This window comes from Agelaius tricolor, unplaced genomic scaffold, assembly GCF_023055355.1.
Source record: "Agelaius tricolor isolate 1412-34295 unplaced genomic scaffold, bAgeTri1.0.p SCAF_13, whole genome shotgun sequence".
Classification (NCBI taxonomy): Eukaryota; Metazoa; Chordata; class Aves; order Passeriformes; family Icteridae; genus Agelaius; species Agelaius tricolor.
This window is the reverse complement of record NW_027269273.1, coordinates 21,935,033-21,959,462: the sequence shown is the minus strand read 5'-3', so window position 1 is coordinate 21,959,462 and position 24,430 is coordinate 21,935,033. Positions and strand designations below refer to the sequence as shown.

Sequence of the window (24,430 nt, the reverse complement as noted above, 5' to 3'; positions counted from 1 at the left end):
CAGAGAAGCATGGTCCCAGGTACAGGTACTATTGAGTCCCACCCATGGGCTGGCTGTTGACACCTTAATGCCCTAAATGCATATCCAGGGTTTAATAATATACTGTATATCTCAGAAAGCCATAAAATAAGCTTTTTGCAATGACACAAAACTTTAATATTTTGGCATACCAAATTGTTTTGGAAATAGCATTGTTTGTCCTGCCTTTGGCAAGCACACAAGGTTACCATGGCAAAAAAAGGGATTGCTCACCACAGAAATGAAAACTGATGTTACAAAAATACACATCTTCAGCTACAAAACTAAATTAGGCCACGTAACTGCATCAATTTAGTTGCATTTTTACACTATTTTCATTCCTCTGACATTGTTTTCTCCTATTTATCTACCATCTGCCACCTTCCCCCTTTGCATTTCACTATGACTGAGCCCCTCTTCACCTACTCCCCTTTAAACCTCCTTGCCTCCAGTGCCTTCCAACCCCTAGTGCTTTGTTTCTGCTCCTCTTTTAGCCAGGGCCCTCCTTCCCGTTGCTCCTTAATTAGTTTCTATTGGTCATGGATTGAAATTTCTCCTACTGACATTCCTCATGGATGTACAGTCCTTCAGGCTTGCCTCATTTCCATTCTTCACAGATGTAAAGGTTTCCTGTCAGAGGCAGCAGAAGTGGCTTAGATATCAAAAGTATTTTTTTCAGAAACACCTTATATTCCAGGTGTATTTCTACAGGCTGTGCTCACTTTCTCAGTGAAGAGAGGATACTAGTAGGAGCTGGGCACTTTAAGAGCTGGGTCTCTTTTGTGCAAAGAGAAGTGATCTTAGCACCTATCCCTTTAGCAAGTACCTCACAGACTTTGAAAACACAGTTAAAATAAAGCTGTTTAAAATGAAACTTTTCAGGGCAGGAAGAAACTGAAAATAGTTCCTTCTCCAGGGAGACAGATGCAAAACATTAAAAGAGAAGGCAGAAAACATAAAGAGTAGAGCAGTACAAGCTTTGCTCCCGAGCAGTTCTTGCAGGGATGCAGTGGGGGGCAGAGCAAAGGGCCAGGTAAGAACAGCTCCCTGGGTCCCCTGAACATCAGCACTGCCAAGTCCAGAGGGCTTTGGTTCTGTTTCTCACTGTTTCTAACCAAATAGGAAACTGTTTCTGAAAGCAGAATCAGCTACTCAGAGTCATTTCAAGAAGAAGAAAATGCTAAGAGCATGTCTTAGAAAGAAGACAAATGTTGTTTAACTTATCCTGTAACTAGAAACAAAGAGTCACCTGAAAGAGGCATGAGCTAAAAGAAAGATATTTTACAGCTAAGCACCTCTGCTGCTTATCAATCATCTTCAACCACGTCATAAGGTACAAGGGTACTGCAAAAGACAACTGTAAAGTAAAAGCAAAATCTGCATATTTATCCTTATTCTCAAAAAAAAAAAGAGGCAAAAGAAATATGAAGCTGGATTACTGAATGTAGATACAATTTCTGAAATCCAGGGCACTGTGAAGATACACATCATTCTTGGCACACAAGAACACATGTCATTTTAGCAATCAAGTTATTAGTTAAACATATATGAATATTAGCAAAGAAAACAGTCAAAAGAAATTAGACTGAGATACAAAGTCTAACATCATTATCACCGGATTCCCATGATAGTTAGCTTAGAAACCGAATTTTATCCAATAATTTTGAATTCTTTTCCTGCCAAGTATTTTCAAATATCTCAAAAGCAACTTAATAAAACTGTCTAATGTCATAACCCAGCAATAGAATCCTGCAGTAAAAAATCCTGAGCCCATGCAAAAGTATTTATTGCAGGAGTGGCCCCTTATTTTTTTTCTGTGACAGAAGAGTATTTCTATTCATATTCCAAATGCTGCTGCCAGAAATTATTTGAACACATTCTTTTTGTTTGTTTTGTGCAGTAGTTGCAAAGGATGTAAAGTGCTTGTATGCTTTCCAGTCTTTAAGCTCCAGCCCATAACAATTCAATTGAATTCTAAATGTCATGATAATCATAATTACATTAAATATGGATTAAAGGAATATCTTTTGACACAGAATTCTTTGTTGTTAAAGTTTGCTGATAATTTTAAATGTTGAGTTTTGTGTACCTTTCAACTTCAGGGAACATGAAAAATAACGTGAGAAGTTGTGGAAAATAAAGCCACTGTGTCATAGTTTCTAATGTGGAATTTGTAAGCCCTTCACTGAAAAATAGGAAAACTCCAAAGAGCCTTGGGCTTTGTAATTTTTAATTTCCTCCTGTTTCTGTTTTGTTCAAGTATCCTATAAAAGTGCACCTCTTTTGAGAATTTGTGATTAGAAGAGTCTTCATTTTGGTTGCTTTTGTACTTGTTCCTTCCTGAAAGATCAGGGGATTTGACAATGCATCTAAGTTGCTTCATAATAGCAATGTCCAAAATCACTAGTAACATTTAAAAATCGAGCCAGAAACTATAATCACTACCCCATTGTTAAATACCAGCTGCTAACCATTTCAGAAATCTTCTAGCATGCCTAATCAGAATTTAGTCCTTCTGCTTTCCCATTATCTGTTTCCAATGCAATTCCTCATTCTCCACTCTTTACTTCATCCTTAAAGGGGTGGCTGAAGAGGGGCACCGTAGTGCTCTTAACCTGAGAGATATTTCCAAAGGCTTCTGGCAAAATACACTTCTCTGCAGTAAAGACTAAAGCCAGCTGAATATTAGCAATTCTCATGAGAAAGTATGAACAAAGTTAAAAACTGATGTTGCAGAGGAGTTTTTCCAAGAAAGGGCTGACTCTTAGGGCTCTGTTGGTTTGGAAAGGTGAACACATGTACAATTCCATGGAAAACAAGAAAACCCTGTGAGAACCAGAGAATGTAGCAGGGAGAAGGGATTCCTTGGGAATAGGCTGGAGAGAGTCTGAAGTTTGAAGTTGTCTGTTTCTACTGAGTTCAGAAAGGGAGAAATTCATCAGCCTGTAAAAACAGGATTGCATTATGTACAGCTGACTTTAGTCTAAGTTTCTGTTGCAAACAGAGGGAACCTGGAAAGGCCTCGAATATTAACATTTTATTTGAGGCAGTGGGTGATGTTAGTGCCAAAATGAGATAAATTTCCAAAGAGATACATTCCAAGCTGCTATTCTAAATCAAAGAACTAACTGGAGTCCTAAGTGCAGAAATTAAAAATAACTAGAAATTATTGAAAAAAATTAAAGGAACTTCCATTTAAAAAAAAAAAAAGGCAGGAAAAGAAATACCCTTTTGTTGAAACCTGTCTGGATATTGCAACTACAAAGCTACTAATTTTAAAGTCACATGAATGAACCTAAAACAAGTACACTGTTACCTCCACAGGACAATCACAGGGGTGTTAAGTGAGGATTATTATGCCAGGACAGTTCTGCTGGTAGATTTTCACTTAGAAACCCTTGTAAGTGAAAATCTACCAGCAGAACTGGTAGATTTTCACTTACAAGCCTAAGATTTAGGTATAACCCACAATAACCTGAGCACTTTTTGCTAATGTTGACTGAGCTATTATGGCTGTATTAAAAAGCCTAAGGCATCTAAAATGAAAGTACATAAAGTCTGCAATGCAAAGTTATAGAAACTAGAAACACTGAGAAAGTTACCAAGAGTCAGGGAGTTTCCCTTAGTAAAATGAAGCCATTCTGGGTTTTTTTTTGCAGGATGACATCTGCTCTGAATAAGCAAGATGATAAGGGGAAGGGGAGAAAAAAGCAAACACAACAGGAACACCAAGCCTATAGATTGCTACTAATGTAGTGACTTCTGAATTCCAATGTAATATTGTCTTTAATTTAAAATTATCAGTAGATGTCTTGCAAAAGCTGTCAGTTTTCAGCATACTGCTAAGAGCAAAAGCTTCCAGCCATTCTTAGAATGGCTCAAAAGACACTATTCAATATTTATCAATCTTTCCATATCTAAAAACTCATGGAATTTGCCCATATTAAAAAATAAAAACAGAACACACACAAATGCAATTGCAGAGATCTTTCATGCGTTTTCCCAGTGCCAATTTTGTGCATAAGCACAGACCTTACCATTAGGGAATCTGGCCTGGAGTTTGGGTTGGACTGCTGGGAAACCACATCACACACTGGGGCTCAGGAAGAGGCATGCTGGAAAGAATTTAGAATTCCCAGAGGTCCTACAAAACCAGTGTTTAGAAGAATAAGAATTTCAATCATTTCATGTATTTTAGGTCCCTGGAATATTGAAGAGTAAATTCTATTCAAAATTCACATTAGTGTGTCAAATGCAGAAACACAGATTCTACTTGTAGGGTATTTGACTTTTTCTAGGCACTCTTACCTGCAGCATTTCACTTCACTTTAATAAGCAGATAGGCACAAAATTCCTACAAAATATATTTTAAATTGTTTATTAATATTCTTTCAATATGCTATAGAAGATTTTTACTTTGTTTCTTTGCTTTTCTATTTATTTCTTCCAATGTTCCTGTATCGCTGGACTTTTTCCCTTAACAGTTAAACCATTTTGTCCCCTGCCACTTGAATGCAATTTACACTTTTAAAAGGTGTTATTATCTGCATCCATTGCAACAGAGTCCTTGAAAAACCTAAGACAGAGAATTATTAAAACTTTACAAATGCCATAGGGTTCATTTCTCATGGTATGACCCTGATAGAGTAAAAACTTGATTTTCTATCAAACTTACTTAAATGTCCCATTAGACATCTAGAACATCTAATCAGCATAATATGAGGAGGCAGGGTGCTTAACCATCTGAATGTAGGATGAGATACAAACCAATTGAACAAGTCATACCATTTTTTGGTTAAAAAAATTACAGGCATTAGACTACAAACATATGTTATCTATTTATAGCTGATGACCTATTTTATTCACTCAGAACTACTCAAGGCAAATGCTGACATTTGCCCTTAACCCCTAGTTTCCTGTGAAGGGGAAAATGCAACACTTCATTCGTGTTTTAGATTGTCTGGGTCCCACAGTATATAAAAAGCAGATTAGAGAAATGTCTGTATGCACCAGCTTTACACTGTAAGTGAAAGAGACTCTCCACTGGAACAAACAAACAAACCAACCTCAAAACCTCGCTCTTTTACCTGAATATTTTTGATTCAGGTTACATCAGAGTATCTGAAATGCATCTGTACAAACACAGCACCAAATTTTGAAGAGGCAGCAGGAAAAAAAGGGCAAATAAATTCTGTAACAGTATCATCCCTAAAGCCTGGGGTTTATTTGCTCATATATACACTTTCCAAACAGAAGTCCTCTACTGACAAAATTTCAGTGTTTTTTAGTGTTTTTTAGAACTGTACCATGCATTATTTATGGTGTTATCGTTTCTTCCTTTTCCCTGTCCAATTAAGTATTCTTGAACTTTACAGTGTAGAGCTACATTTTCTGTTGGGTCTTGAAGGACTTTTGTGACTCTGCTCATGAATAAATTCAGAAATATATAAAAGTGAGGAACTCAACAATTAGGTCATTGGAGATTTTTTTATGTTGTCCTATGTTTTTCATCACAACACAAACCACCACATTAATTCCAAACGTGACAAATATCCATTTGGCCAGCACAGATAAAACTGGTATCATTTCATATTGGCAGACAATAGCTGAATTTCCACTACACAACATGAAGTATGGTTGCAACATCAAGAGTTTCTTGGATATGATTTTGCCTTTGTTGAGCTTCAGCTTGAAGTTACCTAAACTTGCCAATTTTCATCAGCTAAAGCCAAATAGAGCCACTTTTGTCATGTTAAACAGTACCCAGATTCACTGACACTCTGCAAAAGCCTTGCTATCAGTCAGGTCAACAACTCTTCCAACATCCAGCTCCTGATCCTGTGCACCTCACACACATCTGAATGAGCTGCACATTGCCTCTCTCACACATGGATAATAGTGGGAAACTGTAGTCATTTTAAAAACATATTACAGTGGGAAATGCCAGGGTCACTGACTTGGCAGATAATGCAAAAAATAAAAGGAAAAATATATTTTGTTTTTCCTTATTTAAGTGTTCTAGAAGATATCTGGTCATACTATGCAAGTATATTATTTGGCTGGGTAATTACAGTCACATGTAAAAAGCAGTAGAAAGTACTAAGTAAATAAAGTTTTACTTTTATTATTCAATGTTTTCTTTTCCTGGACTAAAAATGCAACACTTCTGTTTAGTTTTATCTAAGAGACACACCACTATGGGCTATTTCTTTAATTTATATGGACAAGTTTCTTAACTGATTTTGTTTTCTAAGTCTGCATGTCTGAAGTTTAAAATCTGTGCTTCCCTCCCCCCCTCATCCCAGAAAAATAAGTGACTGTAAAATACAGATTTAGCAACAACACCCATCCATTTCATCACCATCTTACATTATTAGGGAGTTTGATTTTTTTCTTTTTTTTTTTACTTTTATTGCACCAGAAATGTCTACAAGTAATTGGAACCTATAATTGAAGTAAAATGGTCATGGCTAGCAGCTTTACTCACTAGAATGAATGTGGAAAGCCACGCTAAAAAATAGTACTTAGAGTATTTCTTGAACTATGAAGAAACTTAAGTAATCAAACTTTCCCAGTTTTATCCAAAAAAGTTTTTATTTTCATCATGGTCAATTAAAAAATAACTGGATACACGTTTGTAATGAGTTCATATTGAACTCATTACAAACCTTTTGACACTTCTAATAAACAATTTGCCAGCAATTGATAATTGACATATCAAAATTCAAATGCTCTCTCTTTTTGTTCTTTTCCTGTTTTACAAGTGTATATGCCCAATTGTAAGGATGGCTGTTATGTAATATGATCATCCATTATTGCCTCTTGACCTTCACAAATCATCAAATCATTTAGAGAGCAGCATATATGTTTTTATATATGTTTAGTGTTCATACAATTCCTAGTTTGCTTCGGCATGCAAACCCTACGTGATAGTCACCCTGCACAATACAATTCTTTAAAACCTCGATTAAAGCATTTAAGTGTAAGAAATGGAAATAGTCACTCTAAGCTAAATTTCAGTATTACTCAATGGTTTGAGGGTGAGAAAGGGAGAGATAAAATTAACCAACAGTGACTTTTCCTAAAAAGAAATTACTCCCACACACAAGGAAACTGGGGTTAAGAGAGTAATTTGAAGTTAACATGTTGGTCACACTCATACCAACATAAATATCATTGGCTTCCAGATACCATTATAAGGATAGGCTAATATTAGAACTGTTCAAAATACGTGTATTGTTTTCCTGGAACAAGCTTATTTTGGAAGCCATGTGAATCTTCTGAAATTACTAGGATGTGAAAGGACATCTGCATGCACAGTTTTGACCTCTTCTCTTGCTCTTTGCCTGTTAATATATCACAGCTGGTTTGTCTTTTAACATTCCAAAACTTCCAGTAGCTTTCACAGTGCAACCTTTCTCAAAGAAAACATGTTGCTTTTCCTTTCTCTCCACACTGAACTCTGCACAAACTTGGTAATAGATTTAAAGACATACTGCTCCAAAATGGTGCAATGGCAGCATCCTGAAACTCAAGTGCTGCTTTATGAATTGCCAGGAAAGGAAAGAGTGTCTGTATGTCAGTGGAAATTTGGAATTTCTTGTAAGCATTTAATCTTGCTGTCAACAACATATTGGGTCATTGACTTATAAAGCTTTGAAGCAAAAATATTTATTTTTAGACACTAAATATATTCTGATATTTATTTCACTTCAAGAGTCATGCTTGCTAACTACTGTAATTTAAATTTCAAAAATGGGTAGAAAAAGTTTTTTCTGAAGAAGATTCACGTATATTTTATATAGTGGAAGAGTCACTCCAATGACATTTGGCATCATTTTTAGAACCCACACCAATTTCCTTGCTCTCAATTAACTTGGGTCACTTCAAGAATGGGCCAAAAGGAAGTCTGTTCCACATGCATTCCTGAACAGTATCTAATGCTATAAAATATGAATATACTAGGAGCATGATTTTAAAATCTGAATACTTTGAAGGTTTGAGAACTTCAGATGTAGACAGACTTCACTGGGTACCATAAAGTGTCAAAGAGAAAAAGATTGATATTTACATTTATGAAGATTTATCATGCTGAAAGGGAAGGGAAAGATTCACATGCTGGGTACCCCAGGACCTTGATTAAATATGCAGATCCAGCATGAAATCCAAATAAATAAATGTTTGTGTGTAAAGACCAAGCAGCAATTCAGAAGTATAAAAAACACAGATCACTTACATACTTGGCATGTGTGCTTCACAGTCTGTAGAGCAATATAAATATACACAGGAACACCAAAACTTTCACCTAATATATTGAGTCCTGTATCCAAAACTAGATCTCCTTTTTCCTATTGAAATCATCTAACAGTCTAACATCTGTTAGACAGATATGTCACTTGACAAACAGGTCATTGTACTGTTAAATTTCCATGCAAAAACAAAGGCGGTGAAAAATTTTCAAAGCACCTTTTCCTTTGCTTCTTTCTAACTGACACCAACTGTTCAGGTCTTGACAGCTAAAGTAAAAGGAAATCAAACCTCTCAAATTAAGTTACTCTCTACTTTGATAGCTATTCCACAACATCTATCATCCAGAAGCATCATTAGCACCAGACAAAAGACATTGTTGATTGCATTAATTGCATTGTTAATTGCAGAAAATACTTTAATGAAACCATTTAAACACACTAACAAATTTACTGGCATCCCAGAAAGATGGGATATTGGGGTATGGGGGAGGAAATGCTCTATCTACAGGCTGTCTTCAAATTTCCAAACTGAGAAAAATAAAGCAGATGTTTAAACCAAATACGCTTAAACACTTTGTAGCTGAGTACTTAGAAAGTTTGCAAAGCTCTTTGTGTCACTGGTACACATTGAGTAATACTGTACTAGCCTTTGGCTTTGCCCCTTCAAGATCTCAAAATCTGGAGCTGTCCTGGCCATAAACCACTAAACAGCAACCTGTTCTCTATCACAGACCAGGAGAGAGGAGACTACTCTGTGCTATAGCTGTCCTCCTCCCCACCTTAGAAGTCCTCATCCAGACTCACTTCTGTGATCCAACACAGATTTTGTTCATACTTTGAATGAAGATATTTACAGACACAAGCATGTGTAGATGTTTTTTTCCAGGGGCAGAAAGTTTCTCCTGCTTGAGCCAGGGCCACATATTGCATTCACTGTTGGCAGACAGTCTTTTCCACACATAAGAGTTGTGAAGGCTGAGTTTGTGCAGCAGCTTAGACCTGGCATGTTTGCTTCACAGTAACAGGTCTTAATTGTGCTCAATCTTGATACCTCTACTGCTTACCTAAATTATCACTATTTGTGGTGTTTTGTCCTACTTGCAATGACTGCCAGCCAGCACCTTAAGGTCTAACTTTTCACAAAGTTATTTCAGCCATTGAAATGCAGCAGTTGTGATCTTGCTGTTGGAGTCAGTGATTACTCACTATTAATGATGTTGCTTGCTGTGGCTGAGGTAATATGAATCAAGCAAATCAGGTTCTCATTTTCAAGATGCCTACAGATATAAATACATGACATACTCATGACTGTGTGAATTAAAGAGTATTGATACAGGACAGCTTTAACCATTGTGATTATATATACATATACAGCTTTAACCATTTACAGCTATAACCATTGTAATTACTAAAATCTAAACAGTGGAACTCAAGCACTACTTCAAAAACCAGTATCAAAGGAGGTACAGCAAATCTATTCCACTATCCAGGGAATACTTTCCAAGTCAAATAGCCTAGCACATTTCTGTGTGGGCATTTGGAATTGTTTCTTCAATGTAGATGCTCAAGGAGCTTATGAGGTGGTTTATTTCCAAAGAGAAGACAGCCAGCCATCAAAGTGTTCAGGGTAGACAAGCATGTACTAAGCCACATTTGATTTCCTGATTATGTAAGAGTATTTATTCTTATAATTAAGATTTGCTACTCCTAGTTCCCTTGATGAAATGTAATGTGCTTATAATTATGCAGATGTTATTTCCTAATCTTTCAAGAATATATAGGTTTTGCTTTTAAGACTGCTGTTACAGCTTAACTGTTGCTGACAGCTTCTGCCATAGTATTTGCTCTGAGAGGTAAGATGATTCTCGTACTCCTCTACAGCTTTTTTGGTCTCAGCTGTTTCCCAGCAGTTCTTGTTGTAATTGTCTCTGTCTAGATGCAGGAAAGCAGAAGGCAGCAGATTCTGCAGGCAGTGTCAGCAGGGAGCACATCTGCACAGTTCCCAGGCCCCTGGCCAGCAGGGGGGAGCTGAAGGTCCAATGTCACCCATTTCCTGGGATTCTCCAAGATGGATCCCACTGCTCCCACAGCCTGACACACCTGGGGAGCACCATATTTAGTTACTTGACTTGTACAGCAGCAGTTAACTAAGATTATGACTTAACTTTCCCTAAGAAAGTAGAGTCCTTGCCAATCTCAGCTACCAGTGACCTGAGAATTGATTCCTGATAGGCAATTTCCTGGTCCTTTTCAGTGTCCCTCATGAGAGCAGGATGGAAACAGCACCCAGAAAACTGAGTTTTGTATTACAGTGCAATACACAGAGCATCTTGCACTGACTCAGCCTCAGCCTTTGATTACTGACATTACTCTTCCTACTAACTCAATACTCAAATACTGAAAATACCATCACTACAGCAATTTTAGCTCTTGCCTCCTTCCATTCCCTTAGTAAGCAAATTAGATGAACTGAAGGGACTTTTTCATACCTGCAGAGATGTCTGCTCACTTCAGAGAATAACAAATAGCAAAACCAGATTGTTTAATAGGAAAGATGAACTAGAAAGAAACGGTGCATAATCACCCAGCCAAGGGACAGTCTTTGTTTTCACAGTACAAGCCAGACACAGAAGGGCACCACTTGACTGAAACCACCTGCATGCAGTTACTGGAACAGCTCTCAGGTAACTGCTGGAAGCAGCAGCTGGTCTCAGAGCTGCTTCAGCCCTGACAAAGGCAAGGTTATTAACAGAAGCTGACAGTGTCAATTCTGCTGTATGTCACCATTAAACTGGGTCAACAGCTTACTGCACTCACCTTGGGCTGAGTCCTGAGGAAAAGTCAGTTCTTAAAGCACCAAGTCTGCTTCCAGCAGGACTCCCCTGCAGCATGTCCTGTTCTCAGGTGACTGGCATTTTAACTACAGACTAGAAATATTTTCCAGGCCTCAATGCTTAGATGTGAAAAAAAATGGAAACTTTTGACACTTCAGTATTTCCCTTTGCTCTGATTCAGAAGGAATAGTTGCAAACATCCCATAAAAGCAAAAATAAAGTGCTTTGGAACCACTAAGGCAGTAATGCTTACATGTCTCATTTGGGTCCTTTACCTTATATTAAAAAAACCACGAAAATTAATTGATTCAACTTCACAAATTTTTAATAGTCTTAACCATCAATAAAGTAAAAGAAACCCTGAAAAACAACTTGTTTTAATTGATGAAGCATTTTTAGAGATAAATGGTTCTACCAGAAGAACTTCAGCTGACCCTTTAGAATTATATTTTTCTCATAAACAGAAATCAGACTTACTAATCTTGCAGCCTACATCAGCAGAGGCTCTGCTGCTTTTTTGCTGAGGCTAAATTTTTGGTGGACCCAGTTATTTCTATATGTGGTAACTTCCTCTTTCAAACACTAAAACTCAATTTGCTTAAGCATATATTGGTGCATTACTGCAAAGATTTGGGAAGTGGCTTTATTTTCTGTGTTCCAGTAAATTTCCTTTCAATAAGGACATGCAAATACAGACAGAGCTCAGCCCACAGAATATTACACTGTCAGCGAGGAAGATAGCACAATTTTTGAAAGAACCTTGGAAACCTCTCATCTCTCCATCAGGTCAGCCTAAGACTAATGGGGACATCATGTTCTAGGAAAGATAACATGACCTTTCCCATTGTATGCACTATATAAATAGATTTATATTGCAAATCAAACCTTACTGTCTGTCTTAGAACAAGGCTATTTCTGCAGCCTGCTTTCAAGGAGAAGACCATTCATTCCACACATGAGATTGAGTAAAACAGGTTCAAAAAGTCTTGGACAGTCAAGCCAGAGCAAACAGCTCCTGGGGTATACAATAGGTTAGAAACACTAGGTCATAAACAAATAAATCATAGGTGAACCCACTCATAGCACATATAGGAATAAAGGGTCAACTAGTTTAAGGTTTCACTGAGCTCTTAATGTGAGATGGTACTACTGCAATAGTACCAGAACAATAGCATCAGAACAATGCAAACCTCAGGGGTTCACCGAGCTACTATAGAAAGAAAACATCTTTCAGTCAAGCAAAAACAGGTTTCTACCATCCCAACAGCTAAAAAATGTGGTAGGTGACGCAGTACAGAATCCTCAGAGCCATACAGCTCAATGCATATTACACTTCACAAAGTAATTCCAAAAACCCCTTGGTTTTAATTTGAAGTGTTAGAGCAGCAATACTACAGACAGTTCTCCATCAATGTAATAAATTCCAGCTGCCCTAAAGGATGTAGAGTACTCTACTGTTCCTTCCAGTAAGGGAAACATCTAGATCTCAAATTCCCATTACATGTTGAACACAGCTCTTAGTAACACAGTATTAGATTGGCAGGTTTTTAACTAAAAGCATGCCTCAAGACAAAATAACAGCAGCATTCCATGAGGGATGACAAATCCACAGCAGCCCAAGAAACCCAATCTCAGCAGTCCTATTTACAACAAGCACATCCTGAATATATTCCCTTGCTACCACCACTGCCAGCAACACAACTCCATTTGTACTATGAAAGGTTTTATATAAACCAAACACAGAGGCAGCTGCTCTGAAATCTTAGAGATCTCATATATATTAACCATTCTGGTGCTACTAGCATGCTTCCACAACTTTGGAAAGGCACCAGTGTCCCAGAGGTAAGAAGTAGCCCCAGGGAGTGCAGACAAAGTCAGAGTGACTTTGCACACAGCAATTGGCCTCATGTCATTGCAACAGCTCCCACTCAGACCCAAAAGGTCAGAAGCTTATTAGAGCTCTTAAGCACCTGCAGTGGATTACCAGGCTCAGGACAGACAAGATTGCATCTCCCAGCTCTGGCTGGCACAAGTGTTAACAACCAATCTCATCCTTAGAGAGCAGCTCTGCAGCACACAGGATTGCTGCTCAGCTCTGCTTTCCCACTAAAGCAGCAGGCTCGCCTATCTGAAATGACAGCTGCTGTTTCTTATACCACTCCTATAACTGTGACTCAAGTCTCACTGCAGAATGTCAACATTTGTGTTCAACAAATATGATTCACCATGTTTTGAAAGTAACAGAAATGGAATGTAGAGGCAGCATATGATTCACTCCAGCCTTGAAACTGCACAACTGCACAAACACAAATAGAATTATGCTACCAACATCTTTTGTCTCTGAAATATTTGCAACACTTATTGTGAAATGAGAAAACTGTAAAATAAACACTTACAACCAGAAATAAATCAATATAGTTTGACAATTCTTGCCACAAACTGCTAACCAAGAAAAAATAATCTATGATTTTTTTCCTCCCACTTCTAATCACACTTTCAGTGAAGCACACTTCCTTTCCTTCTTCCTTCAGATTTGTCTTTGTCTTCACCCAGTCTTCTAATGCTGATCTCTTTCATTTTATAATCTCAGAGATAGCTTTGAATTAAGCTTTTATATTTTTCCACGTTCATTTTAAATTGCACCATTTGACTGTAGGTATGGTGCCCCTAAGCCATGTTTTAAAAAATAATTTCTAAAATAATTGATATTTCATTTTTGCATAACTTTGCTTGTTATTAGTATTTATACATTATGTATATAATGGCACTGGAGGCAAAGATAAATTAAAGTCTCAGTGGGGCAGGCATGCAGAGTTTTAGCAAGGGATTTTTTTCTTCAAAGACACAAGCTAGACAAAAGAGAAAAGCAAAATATTTTTAAATGCCCTTTGAACAAAAATATTAATTAGAAATTAATATATTAACCATGATTTAGCAAATGAAGGTGACAATTATTTAGGCACATGCCAATGTGCTTTATTGATTCAGACCCCACATGCCTTGCCTGAATTCAGGTGAGATCTCAGTTTTGGCCATAAAGTTTTTGGCTTCTTCTCCCAGAGGAGCTTACACTCATGAGTAATGCCACACCTGAGAAGCACATCACAGCTCTGAGGCCAGACTTCTGTTCATTCACTGGAGGTCTAAGAATGGTATCTCAAACAGTTTCCCAATTGACCCTGAAGTTCTGTAACCCTTACTGTCACCTTCTTTTTTTTAACCCTCATGCCCCTTTCAAACTTTTCTCCTCTAATGAAACTGTTCATCAGTTCTCTAGCATGAGGCCATGCATACGCAAAGATGACCCACAACCTGGCATTATACAAGTGAGATATACTAAAAGAAGCAAGAACTAGTTTGAATGCTCTGTAAAACCCAGCTAAAGTACAGAGAACTGCAATTTTAGTATGCAATTTGAAATACAAAGCTGTGTTTCGTGTCAGGTACAAACAGGCGACGTGGGTATTTGTGAGTGCGAAATGCGTGGACACCGACAATGGGAGAGCTGTGAATTCTAATAATAACTGAGGAAAATAAAGCATGGAAAAAGGCCTTTGAACCTATCCTTTATTTGCAATTAACCCTGGTTGATTTAGGAGCATTGGAATTAAAGCATTAAGGATGTTGCTTTTTGCTTGCAGTTAATCCATAAAGAGCTCTGCAATAATAACCTTTTGAAGTATAATTTTAGAATATTACTTATTTCCTTTATATATATTCCAAAGCTATAGTTTCAAGGATATATGCTTATCTCACGCCTTATTGAAGCAGAGAAAAACAGCTTGAGAAAGGAAGATGAACATCACCTCAAGGATTTATGGTTTCAACCAAAGGGAAGCTGGACAGCACTGTTATTAGATTTATAGTCTCTGCAATTAAAAGGTGGACCCACATCTGGGGAGCTGGACTCCACCAGATGGGATTCGTCTTTCTTCTTTTGGAAACTGGACCACCACCATCTGGGATACTCCTTTTGAGATACATCCTGAGAGAAACTAAAATCACAATAGTGTATAGAATTGTCATGTAATAATTTGGAATAGAAATTGCTGATGAGTAAAAATTGGAAATTGAAACTGCTGAAAAAGCTGATGAGTACCCCTATAAATACCTGTAACCCTCAACTATCAGTGTGCAGTTGGAGGGAAAACTTCCCCCACTGTACCCAGTGCTGTATTGCTCACACTTTACCATATTAAATAATAAAATGATTGCTGCTTGAATATTGGCCTAGTCAAGCTTCTTATTCATAACAGTAATATAGTTACAATCTGTTAATCTGCTCTGCAAACTGGTCTCACTGTAAAGCCACTTTGCACAAAGTGCTATTGCTACCACTAGATGTCAGTTTTACACACTTAAAAATGGTCAATTCCCTTAAAAATAGTAATTCTCCATTCACAATAGAAACAGCTCTCTATTATGCAATTCTTTCTGAACTGACCTTTAATTTGAAGTGCCTCACATTTTATTTACCTTCTCTCCACTTCTTCCCCAGCCCCTCAGGGCATAGCTCTCCTTTATTAAAGAAAAAAAAAAACTCTGCTATGCATTTATTCCATGATTTGCTCAGTCTGAGACACTGGCCATTTTTGCCAGATGTCACTGACAAACGTCTATAATCTCAGATTGTGTCTCTAAGGCCAGCACTGAAATCTTACTTTTATTCCCCAGAGATATTTTTATATTCCATAAGGACACTTCTACTAAGAAATGCCATTACATTTTTTTACTAAGAAATGCCAAAGTAATTACAGATAGGCTGCCATGCCAGTTAATAAGGAATATCATTGATATGGCTTATTAAAATTTTATGATTTTTCAGATTTTTAGTTATATTGACTGCCTAAATGCAGATAGATTTTATTTATACTTCAAATCTCTGTCTCTCAAGAGTCAAAAACAGAGCTGTATATTCCTCCAATCTCCTACAAGGGCTCTTTACAGGTGTTTTTCTTAAGAAGAGTTTTCATTAGCTAGCCTTAACATAAACTTGGTCATACTGAATACAGAACTTCTATATTATGCATTTACTTTATCGCAAAATGGAATTGCTATTTGTCAAGTAGATCTGCCTTTACTTCCTTCCCCAAAAAAAAATCATTGAAGAAAATTGGGATGAAGTCAAATTCATTATACATTATTACAGTCAAATATATGTATACTCCACAGAAAGCAACAAAGCTCTCCAAAGCTCAGAACTGGCAAAGTTACAGAATATAGCTCTGAATTTTTACAAAGTAATGACAAGACTGTCACCTTTCATGAAGCTGTACTGTCCAGATATTGACAGTTTAGCTAGCAACACACTATGTTTGTTTATCATAATGTCAAAGGAATCCCCTAACCCTCATTCACATCAAATGCATTTGATGCGAATGCATTTTCAAGCTCCGACTGATCCTTCACAGCTCTCCTGGACTCCTCAAGGTATTCTTTGCACCTGCAGCCATAACCATCTCATACAAGTGCTTGCCTACCAGCAAGGGATGGAAAGCAAGGAAGGGGAAAGATGTACCTCAATGAACTTCAAAACAGAGTTGAAAACACTGTATCATGCAATCAACTCTATCAACAATCTTCTCCAAAGACATCCACAAACTTTTTTAGACAGCAACTCCATTGAAACCATCTCTTTGCACAGTCTCAGCAATGTAAAAGCATGGCAAAAAACCTCCAAGGCAAACATGGAATCCAAAACACATCCAGTCCCATGGCTGCTGACAGCAATGTTCATGACTTCCTTAGAGAAGTGCCACGGCTGGGGCAGATGAGGGTGTCATATATGCTACATTTTGTGTGGCAACGTTCTGCCCCATTCCCTCTGCCTTCCTACCACACTCACCATCCCTTATCCACCTACCAGGCATCCCCAGGACTGCAAAATGCCCTAAATCCCACCCAGCCACAGCATGTGAGCCACCTGCACCCACACTGCTCCCTCCACAGAAGGGGAGCACCTCAGAGACGCCAAACTGCTCTGCATGCACTGCGCAGTCCATGGGCACGAGCCAGTCCAAAGCTCTCCAGATGAAAATCCACAAAACCCCCTGTGCACCCACGGCTCCAGACTGCACAGCTCCTACCTGCTCTCTGCTTTTGATGCAAGGCAGCTCCTCTGTCAGTACCCATGGTGGCAGGCAGCTACAGCAGGAGGGGCTCAGGGCCAAGACATGCTTCTGCAAGGAAAGGAGCAAAGACACACCTCAGACACTGGCACTACTACAGCATTTCTCTGGCTCCAGGATGCTATCTGCAGAACAAAGCTGGTTGGCTTGATCTGCAAGATAGGAATTTTGGTTACTCTGAGCTACTGAACTGAGTGAGTGAGTGAGAAAGTTGATGTTGGGTGAATGAAGCAGCCAGTAGAAATGAGGAAATCAACAGCAGGCTAGAAGAGCACAGATTTTTTTATATACTATCTAAATTATAACTTGTATATTATATATTTTAATATTATCTATTTCTAATATTATATATTTTAAAATATTATATATTAATACTATATCTATTTATATGCTTTCTAAATTATAATTATGCTTTAATATAAAATTGTAAACATAAAACCCAAACAACAAGCCAAACACACAAAAAACCAAACAAACAAAAAAAGAAAACAAAAAAAAACCCCCTAAGAACAATCCGTCCCTTTATTTCCTCATTGTATATTTGACATACAAATCCCTCCAGGAAAGAAACTACTTTAACTTCTTCTTTATCACACGAACTCATTTGCAACTTATTCCATTCATGCCAATATGAATCACTAACAATGTATATCATGAGCAACAACAGAAGCAATGGTTAATTAAAACCTGGAAGCATTAGTCATCTTCCTACAGAAGTTACCATGTAATTTCAAAAGTGTTGAGGTTTGCAAGATATTTTTGTACTCTTTCCTAGGACCAGAATTCTGCTGCTGAAGAGCAGCAGCAGCTCTTAGTTTCAATCAATCATGCATTTTACTGAAGAAGGAAAAAAAAAAAAAGCTTTCAGCTGGACCCATAGCTATCAATCATCTCAAACCTCAGTGAGACACATAGCTTGATCCCTTCATTGAAGATTGTCCTGGGGAGGAAAAATAGGTTAAAACTCTCTCAATAGAACATTCTTCAATAAGGAAATGGCTTAGTTCCATAGCTTCCTTCTCTACCAAGCTCCACTGCAAGTTTTAAAAGTGCCTGATCTAACCATACACACAGCACTTGCCTGTGTGGAAAGGCAGCTGTGCTTAGGCAGCACATTCCAAAAAACAGCATCTTGGAAGGACTGAAAAGATATTAAGCTATTTCTGTGAAATCAAGCCATTATACCCCAGCAATTTTTATACGAACAAGTAAAGGTTTAAGTACTCTATTTTGCAAAGAAAAGGGATCGAACAAGAATCAAACCTTTGCAACAAAAAGCATAGCTGCCTCCTCTTCTTACTTACAAAGTGCAAGAGGAGGTGAGGAAATAGCCCTGGTCCTGCTGTTCATTGATATGCAGAGGCAATTGGGTGAGTCACCGCTACAGCTGATGAAGCCAAAGGAGCCCAGATGGGCCTGAATGGCAATCACACAGTTCAATGCAGCTTTAAATTTCCTCAGGAATTTGGTGATTTCTAGATCTGCTGGATCATCTGCTAATTACCATACCCACTACATGTAGATATACAGCTGCTTTTTGTTACAGTATAATTACAGGCTAAGTATTAAATGTAGGGGCTTCTCTACTGTCTGAAATGGCATATTTTCCCAACAAATATGTCAAAGAAACGCAGAGATTCACTGGGATTGAAATATAGACTGAGGAAATATGTTTTCTCTGAGAATGTGTAAGTCCTCCACTTGATCTTCTCTCATACACTTATTAGTGTCTCCACTTTTATGCCTGATACAAACCCATCTATCATGCTGATGAGATGGTGAGTGAAAAGGCAAAACAGTTTGGTTTGGGACTGATGGCTGGGACATCATTCAGAACAGATCTGAGCAAGCATCAGTCATACCACACTGAACTCACTACCACTGAGTTCACTGGAAAGTATGTATTTCAGAGATTTCACATCCACTATAGGTACACCTAGAAAGTGTCAGGAAATACACAAATTAATTTGCTTTTCCCAAGACAAAAATAGATGGAGGGTTAGAATTTTATCTATTAAATGGACACATTTTCAGCCTGACCTATCCTCTTCTGAAATCAATGCTGAAAAAGAGGGCATTTTAGCATTAGGTTTCTGGACCGAAAGCATGCAATTCCACCCCAGGTCTTAGTACAATCCAGAGACTGCACTGGAAATTTTGCACTAAAGAAAAACCCATAGATGAAAAAAGGTTTTATTTAGGCTAACTTAAAACTCTGATTTAAGAAGTTTGCCTGCAAGTTGTGCACTAGCTTGAACATCAAAAGTACTGCACAAACTCCTTGTTTACATTGAGCTGAGAGGTATATAGAGCTACACAAACTATAGAAATCATTTGGGGAAATTCTTTCCAGTACCTGCATTAGCTAGTTCAGCATTAGAATGGGCACTTTATAGTACTCTACAAATTCTATTTCTTTGTCATCACCAGCTCTTCATAGGTTGAGAAGTCATGCAGAACTTTAGAACAGAGGAAACATGAGGTTAATAATATCCCAGCCATTGTTAAAGTATCTTCCACTCAGCCATTGTTGTACTAATCTGCTGATTTGAGTGAAAAAAATACAAAGAAATTCTGTGATGAAGTGACCATATTAAATGGCTTGCTTATCACTTCTTGAATGATTCATTAACCAGCCTAATTTAATCTGCCACATGCCTGGTAAAATTCCGGTTTAGCAATGTAGTCTGTACTACCAGCTTTCTAGAAATGTTACAACAGGCTAATAACAAAAAGTTAAGCATTAACCAAGATGAGACAAGCATGTAGCTACAGAACTAAAAACTGTTTTTTCAGGTCTTTCCTTCGTTCACTTTTTAAAATATCATGTATTTCACTTCTTGAATTGCTCTTGATTAAAATGATCTTCATTTAATTTAAAAAAACCTGTTTTCTCTCTTTTCAGAATGCATCAGCACATGAGCTGAGCAGATTCAAAACAATGCACCAGCCGTAAGTTTCTCATTATTTTCCACTTCCCCATTGAATGACTAATACACTTCTACTCTGATAGTTGCTCTGTTAATAAATCAGGAAAAATGAGAATTGAAACCTCCTGATCACATGAACTTTAACATTAATTCACGGGGTGGGACTTCCTCAGGATTAGGATCCTGGAATATTTACAAAAACTGTGGTTCAGATCAGCTGATGGGAAATTCTCTTCTGCATCTCTCTGCAGATGCTGGATGTTATTCTTCCTCAGAGCAGAAAGGATGTTATTCCAGAACATAAAGGCTCTTTGCTTGTATTGTATTTGAGGTCAAATTTTCATCTGCTACTTAGGGATTAATTTAACCAATCAGTTCAACAAAGTGCTATTTTGAAAGTAATTTAACCAGAATTTAAATATAGTACTGAATAAGCAAATATAGATATAACAGATGAGAAATGCCTTCATATAACTTGTGACAAATCAAGTCCATTTCAAAGGATATCCTTAACGTTCAAACATATTATTTCTCTTGTAGTACTACACAGAAATAATATTAGGGAATTTTCTCTATGAGCCAGTGAAACCAAGACATCAGTTTAATATAATGTGTTGCTGTCACCTAATGGTTGCTACTATTCCATGTAGCTTTCCCCTCCACCACTAGCTGGGAAAACATTGATCAATTTGCAAATTGATTTCTGAATTCCACTCTATTGGTAAGAAACTGGATAAGCTTGAAGGCATTTTTACCCAATAAATTCCTATTCCTATTGATAGGAATTCATTGAGAGCATAGGTAAATATTCTTCTGGGTCTAATTTAATAATTTACTAGGTAAGTAAAAAAATGGACTTTCTTGCAAAGCACTTTAGTCTAACAGGACGTCATTTTGAGAGAAAATGTAGAGAGAAAGTCAACCAAGAATACATTTTCTGTTTCTGACATCGATGAATCTGATCTGCTAAAATATTGGGGTAAACAAACATTGAACTTAGGCCAAGAGTTGCACTTCTACTGATGTGAACATTCAAGCTTTGAATCCTCAAATTGCATATTGGAATAACAAAAGTGTTTTTCCATTTGAATTCCATTGTCCAAAGCATTAAAATTCCTTAAATGCACAGTGTGGAAGTCATATCCTTAGTACCAACTCCCAATCTAAAATGTGTTACTCTTACATCGTACTACTTGCTATTGCAAAAACTGCCTGAGTTTCCAGCACTCCCAGTTTAACTGGAGACATTGAGTCTACATTGATCCACCTAAGACAGATCAGCTGACCTGTTCCAGCATGTTCACACAGCAGGTAATTCCCAATGGACCAAGACACTGAGGACAAATAAACAGAAAATTAATAATTGCCAGACATGGTGATCCTGTGTTTCTCCTGGCAGTGGCCAGAGCTTCAGGTCTCTGCCTTGATGAAAGTTTCTTCATGGGGCTTCATCAGGCAGGAGATAAGCTCTCTAATCACCAGCAAAAGCCCTTTGCCTTTCCTATTCCAGTTCAACACTTGATATTCTTGTTTTCCACGAGATTTTGAGTCCACAAGGCTGTGAGTGCTCTTTGAGCTAAAACACCCAGTTATTCCCCATTCTTCTGGGACATCTCATGACAGAGGTACCACAAGCAATCTGCAGCCAGGCTTGGTTGTGATTCCCTGCCCTCTGCACCAAACACCTCCACCAACTTAATGCAAAGCTCTTTTCCCTCCAGCCAGTACCGCGCTTGTTCTCTAAGGGGAAAAAATTGTCTAGGCAAAAAAGACAAAATGGTTTATCTGGAAATAGTTTATCATAGTAATTCTGTTTTGATACCCGTAAGTAAACTTTTTTTGCACTACACTTCTCATAAAGTTTCTTACTATATTCTTTTGAGATTACTGTGTCAATGTTGGCTTTGACAGCCTAATGACAGCCCCATATAAACTACTTCCCACCTACACTTAAAGCCACAGGTCTACCTAGATTGTTTCTGAGCAACTACTGGATGTTAAGGTGAAATTACCAAGGTGCAGTCTCTACTAGTGTCTTGCCCTACCTCTGAAACTCAATAATGAAAGATTTTCCTCCCCACTTGCTAAACCTTATAAGAAGAGAGGTGCTGCTTTAAAACACAGGACAGCAGAGCACTGACTCACTAGTCCAAACCCTCTCTGGAGCTGCCAGGGTTGTGCAACAAACTGCTCTCACAGGTTTACATGTTTGCAGCAATCCCAACAGCATGTTGAAATCTCGATCTTTGCTTAAAGCCTTTCCTCCTGCACAAGCACCATTGTATTTTTCACTCCACACAGCAGACTCAGTTGATAAACTCTCACCCTGAAAGCCTGAGATCACCCAAAACACTGAACCAGTTCACTCTCAAGAATGCCAGTACAACTACACTTTCCAGATACTTCCCCTGAGAGCAGTTTCAAACATCCCACTGATTCCAGTCCTGGGCTCCTTTAGTCAGTGCTAGTATTTATGCCAGGGAGAACACTCTATAGAAAAACATCAAGCTACATTCAGGAGCACTTTTTAAGACAGTGCAGATACCATAATCAACCTCTTACCACAGATACACAAGAATCCTGGAACTTAAGTCCCTTCCAAACATGCTGTCTTACTGTGCAAATAAGATTGGTATTTATCACTGTATCCAGCAAAACCCAGCATATAGGCTATAACTCAATTACAAACACCCAAAATTTGGAAGGATATCTCAGAAAGAAATGTAATTACAGCTTCATCACCTCAGTGTAGATATTCCAAGACTTACAGTATCAGATGTTTATGCAGAAGTTTTTTTCATAATGCTTTCAGCCTACCCAAGTTTCATTTTCCCAGGGACCGTGAAATTAAAAGGCTGCCTTTATAGCTAATGTGATTAGAAATTCATCCCAGATCAAACTCAGAATAAATTTTGCTCTCAGCTCTCGGGAGCTCTGGGGGCTACTTTACAAAATCAGGATTGAAATCTTTCATCACAAAATCAGTACTTTCTATCACATGCTAATTCAGAAGCCTGTTCTGGCTGTGACAGATTGCCAGGTAAATGAGAAATCCTCACCTGCAAATCAGGTCTGAGGTGTCAAGTCTTGAGTTTACCATTTGTATATAGCAACATGCAGTTATGGAAGATCCTGGGTAATAAGTGAGCTGAGTTGCAGAACACATAATTACAACTTCTGTGTAATTATGGTTTGGGCAGCATTTGATCTTCTTTGCTTGAAATAAACATCTATCAATTTTCACTTCTGCGAAAAATGTTAATACTTTATTCCACCAGGAATTTATAGTATATGCAGAAAAATTAGCTGTTTTTAAATCATGTAAGTATTCTACAATTGATTTCTAGATTAGTTTCTAACATCTTTTTTATTTGATTTGATCATAATTTTTAAGAACTCCAAACTGAAATTTTCCATCCTTGCCTTCCAAGAATAGGCAATGTCTCTTCCTGAATCATATGAATAAATTCTCAATTGTAAGAGCTGTTACATACCAGGAAAGTACCTTTCCAGTAATGCTGAGGTGTTCCACTTGAGATGTCTGAACTTGCATAGTTCAAACTACAAGAACTAGAAATGTTGCACATTAACATCTTTTTCTGTTCTCCCCTCTCCGCTCACATTTTTTATTTCTTTATTATGAAGGCAAACTACTTAATGTGGAAAATTAACTTTTCAGCTTTGACACAGACATCAACACTTACATACACTTAACCAAAGACAATTCCTAACAAAAATATGAATAAAACTAATGAGATTTCTATGACAACTAGGGTGTTTCCTTAAAAAAATAAGGAATAAATAATAAAGAGCTTTTGCTGTCTCTTTAAGTAAGATCCAGCAGTACAGACATCTTGTCTTGTTCAGACAATCTGCATTTGGACTTTCCCCAGTCCAGAGAAAGCTTTCAACTAAAAAACAGGAAGTAGATGACTTCTATTCCAATATTTAGTAAGCAGGAAAGATTTTCCCCTATCCTTGGGATAGATCATAATGTTTTCTTATTATGATATATCCTTCAAATAACATTACACATTAAAATTAATGTTCAGGACAATTTATAAATTAGAAAATTATAGAATTAATGAACCTTGCCCAATCACTTTTCATGCTACCCTACCATGCTCAGCCATCTATGGAATGTCATTAGAGGGGATGAGGGTAAAATTTTTAAGTGTTTCTTTAATATTGAAACTATGCTGATTTTTAGGGACCTTCAGCAAGATAGATGAGAGGTACACTTCAATAACAGTGAGAGACTAGAGATCTGT

The 24,430-nt window shown here is 37.6% G+C and overlaps 2 protein-coding genes across 5 annotated transcripts in view; one reads left to right on the top strand and one right to left on the bottom strand.

Moving 5' to 3' along the window:
* Positions 1-24,430, top strand: part of BLNK (B cell linker) — an 88,291-nt gene that overhangs the window by 9,108 nt on the left and 54,753 nt on the right. For all 4 annotated transcript variants that reach the window (XM_071439167.1, XM_071439166.1, XM_071439165.1 and 1 more), the window contains exon 3: positions 20,135-20,181. In XM_071439167.1, coding sequence (XP_071295268.1) covers positions 20,135-20,181 — 47 coding nt within the window. The remainder of the gene's footprint in view (positions 1-20,134; positions 20,182-24,430) is intronic.
* Positions 1-24,430, bottom strand: part of DNTT (DNA nucleotidylexotransferase) — a 147,722-nt gene that overhangs the window by 110,132 nt on the left and 13,160 nt on the right. The window contains exon 2 of the mRNA XM_071439172.1: positions 17,188-17,280. The gene's annotated coding sequence lies outside the window, so the exon portion shown is untranslated. The remainder of the gene's footprint in view (positions 1-17,187; positions 17,281-24,430) is intronic.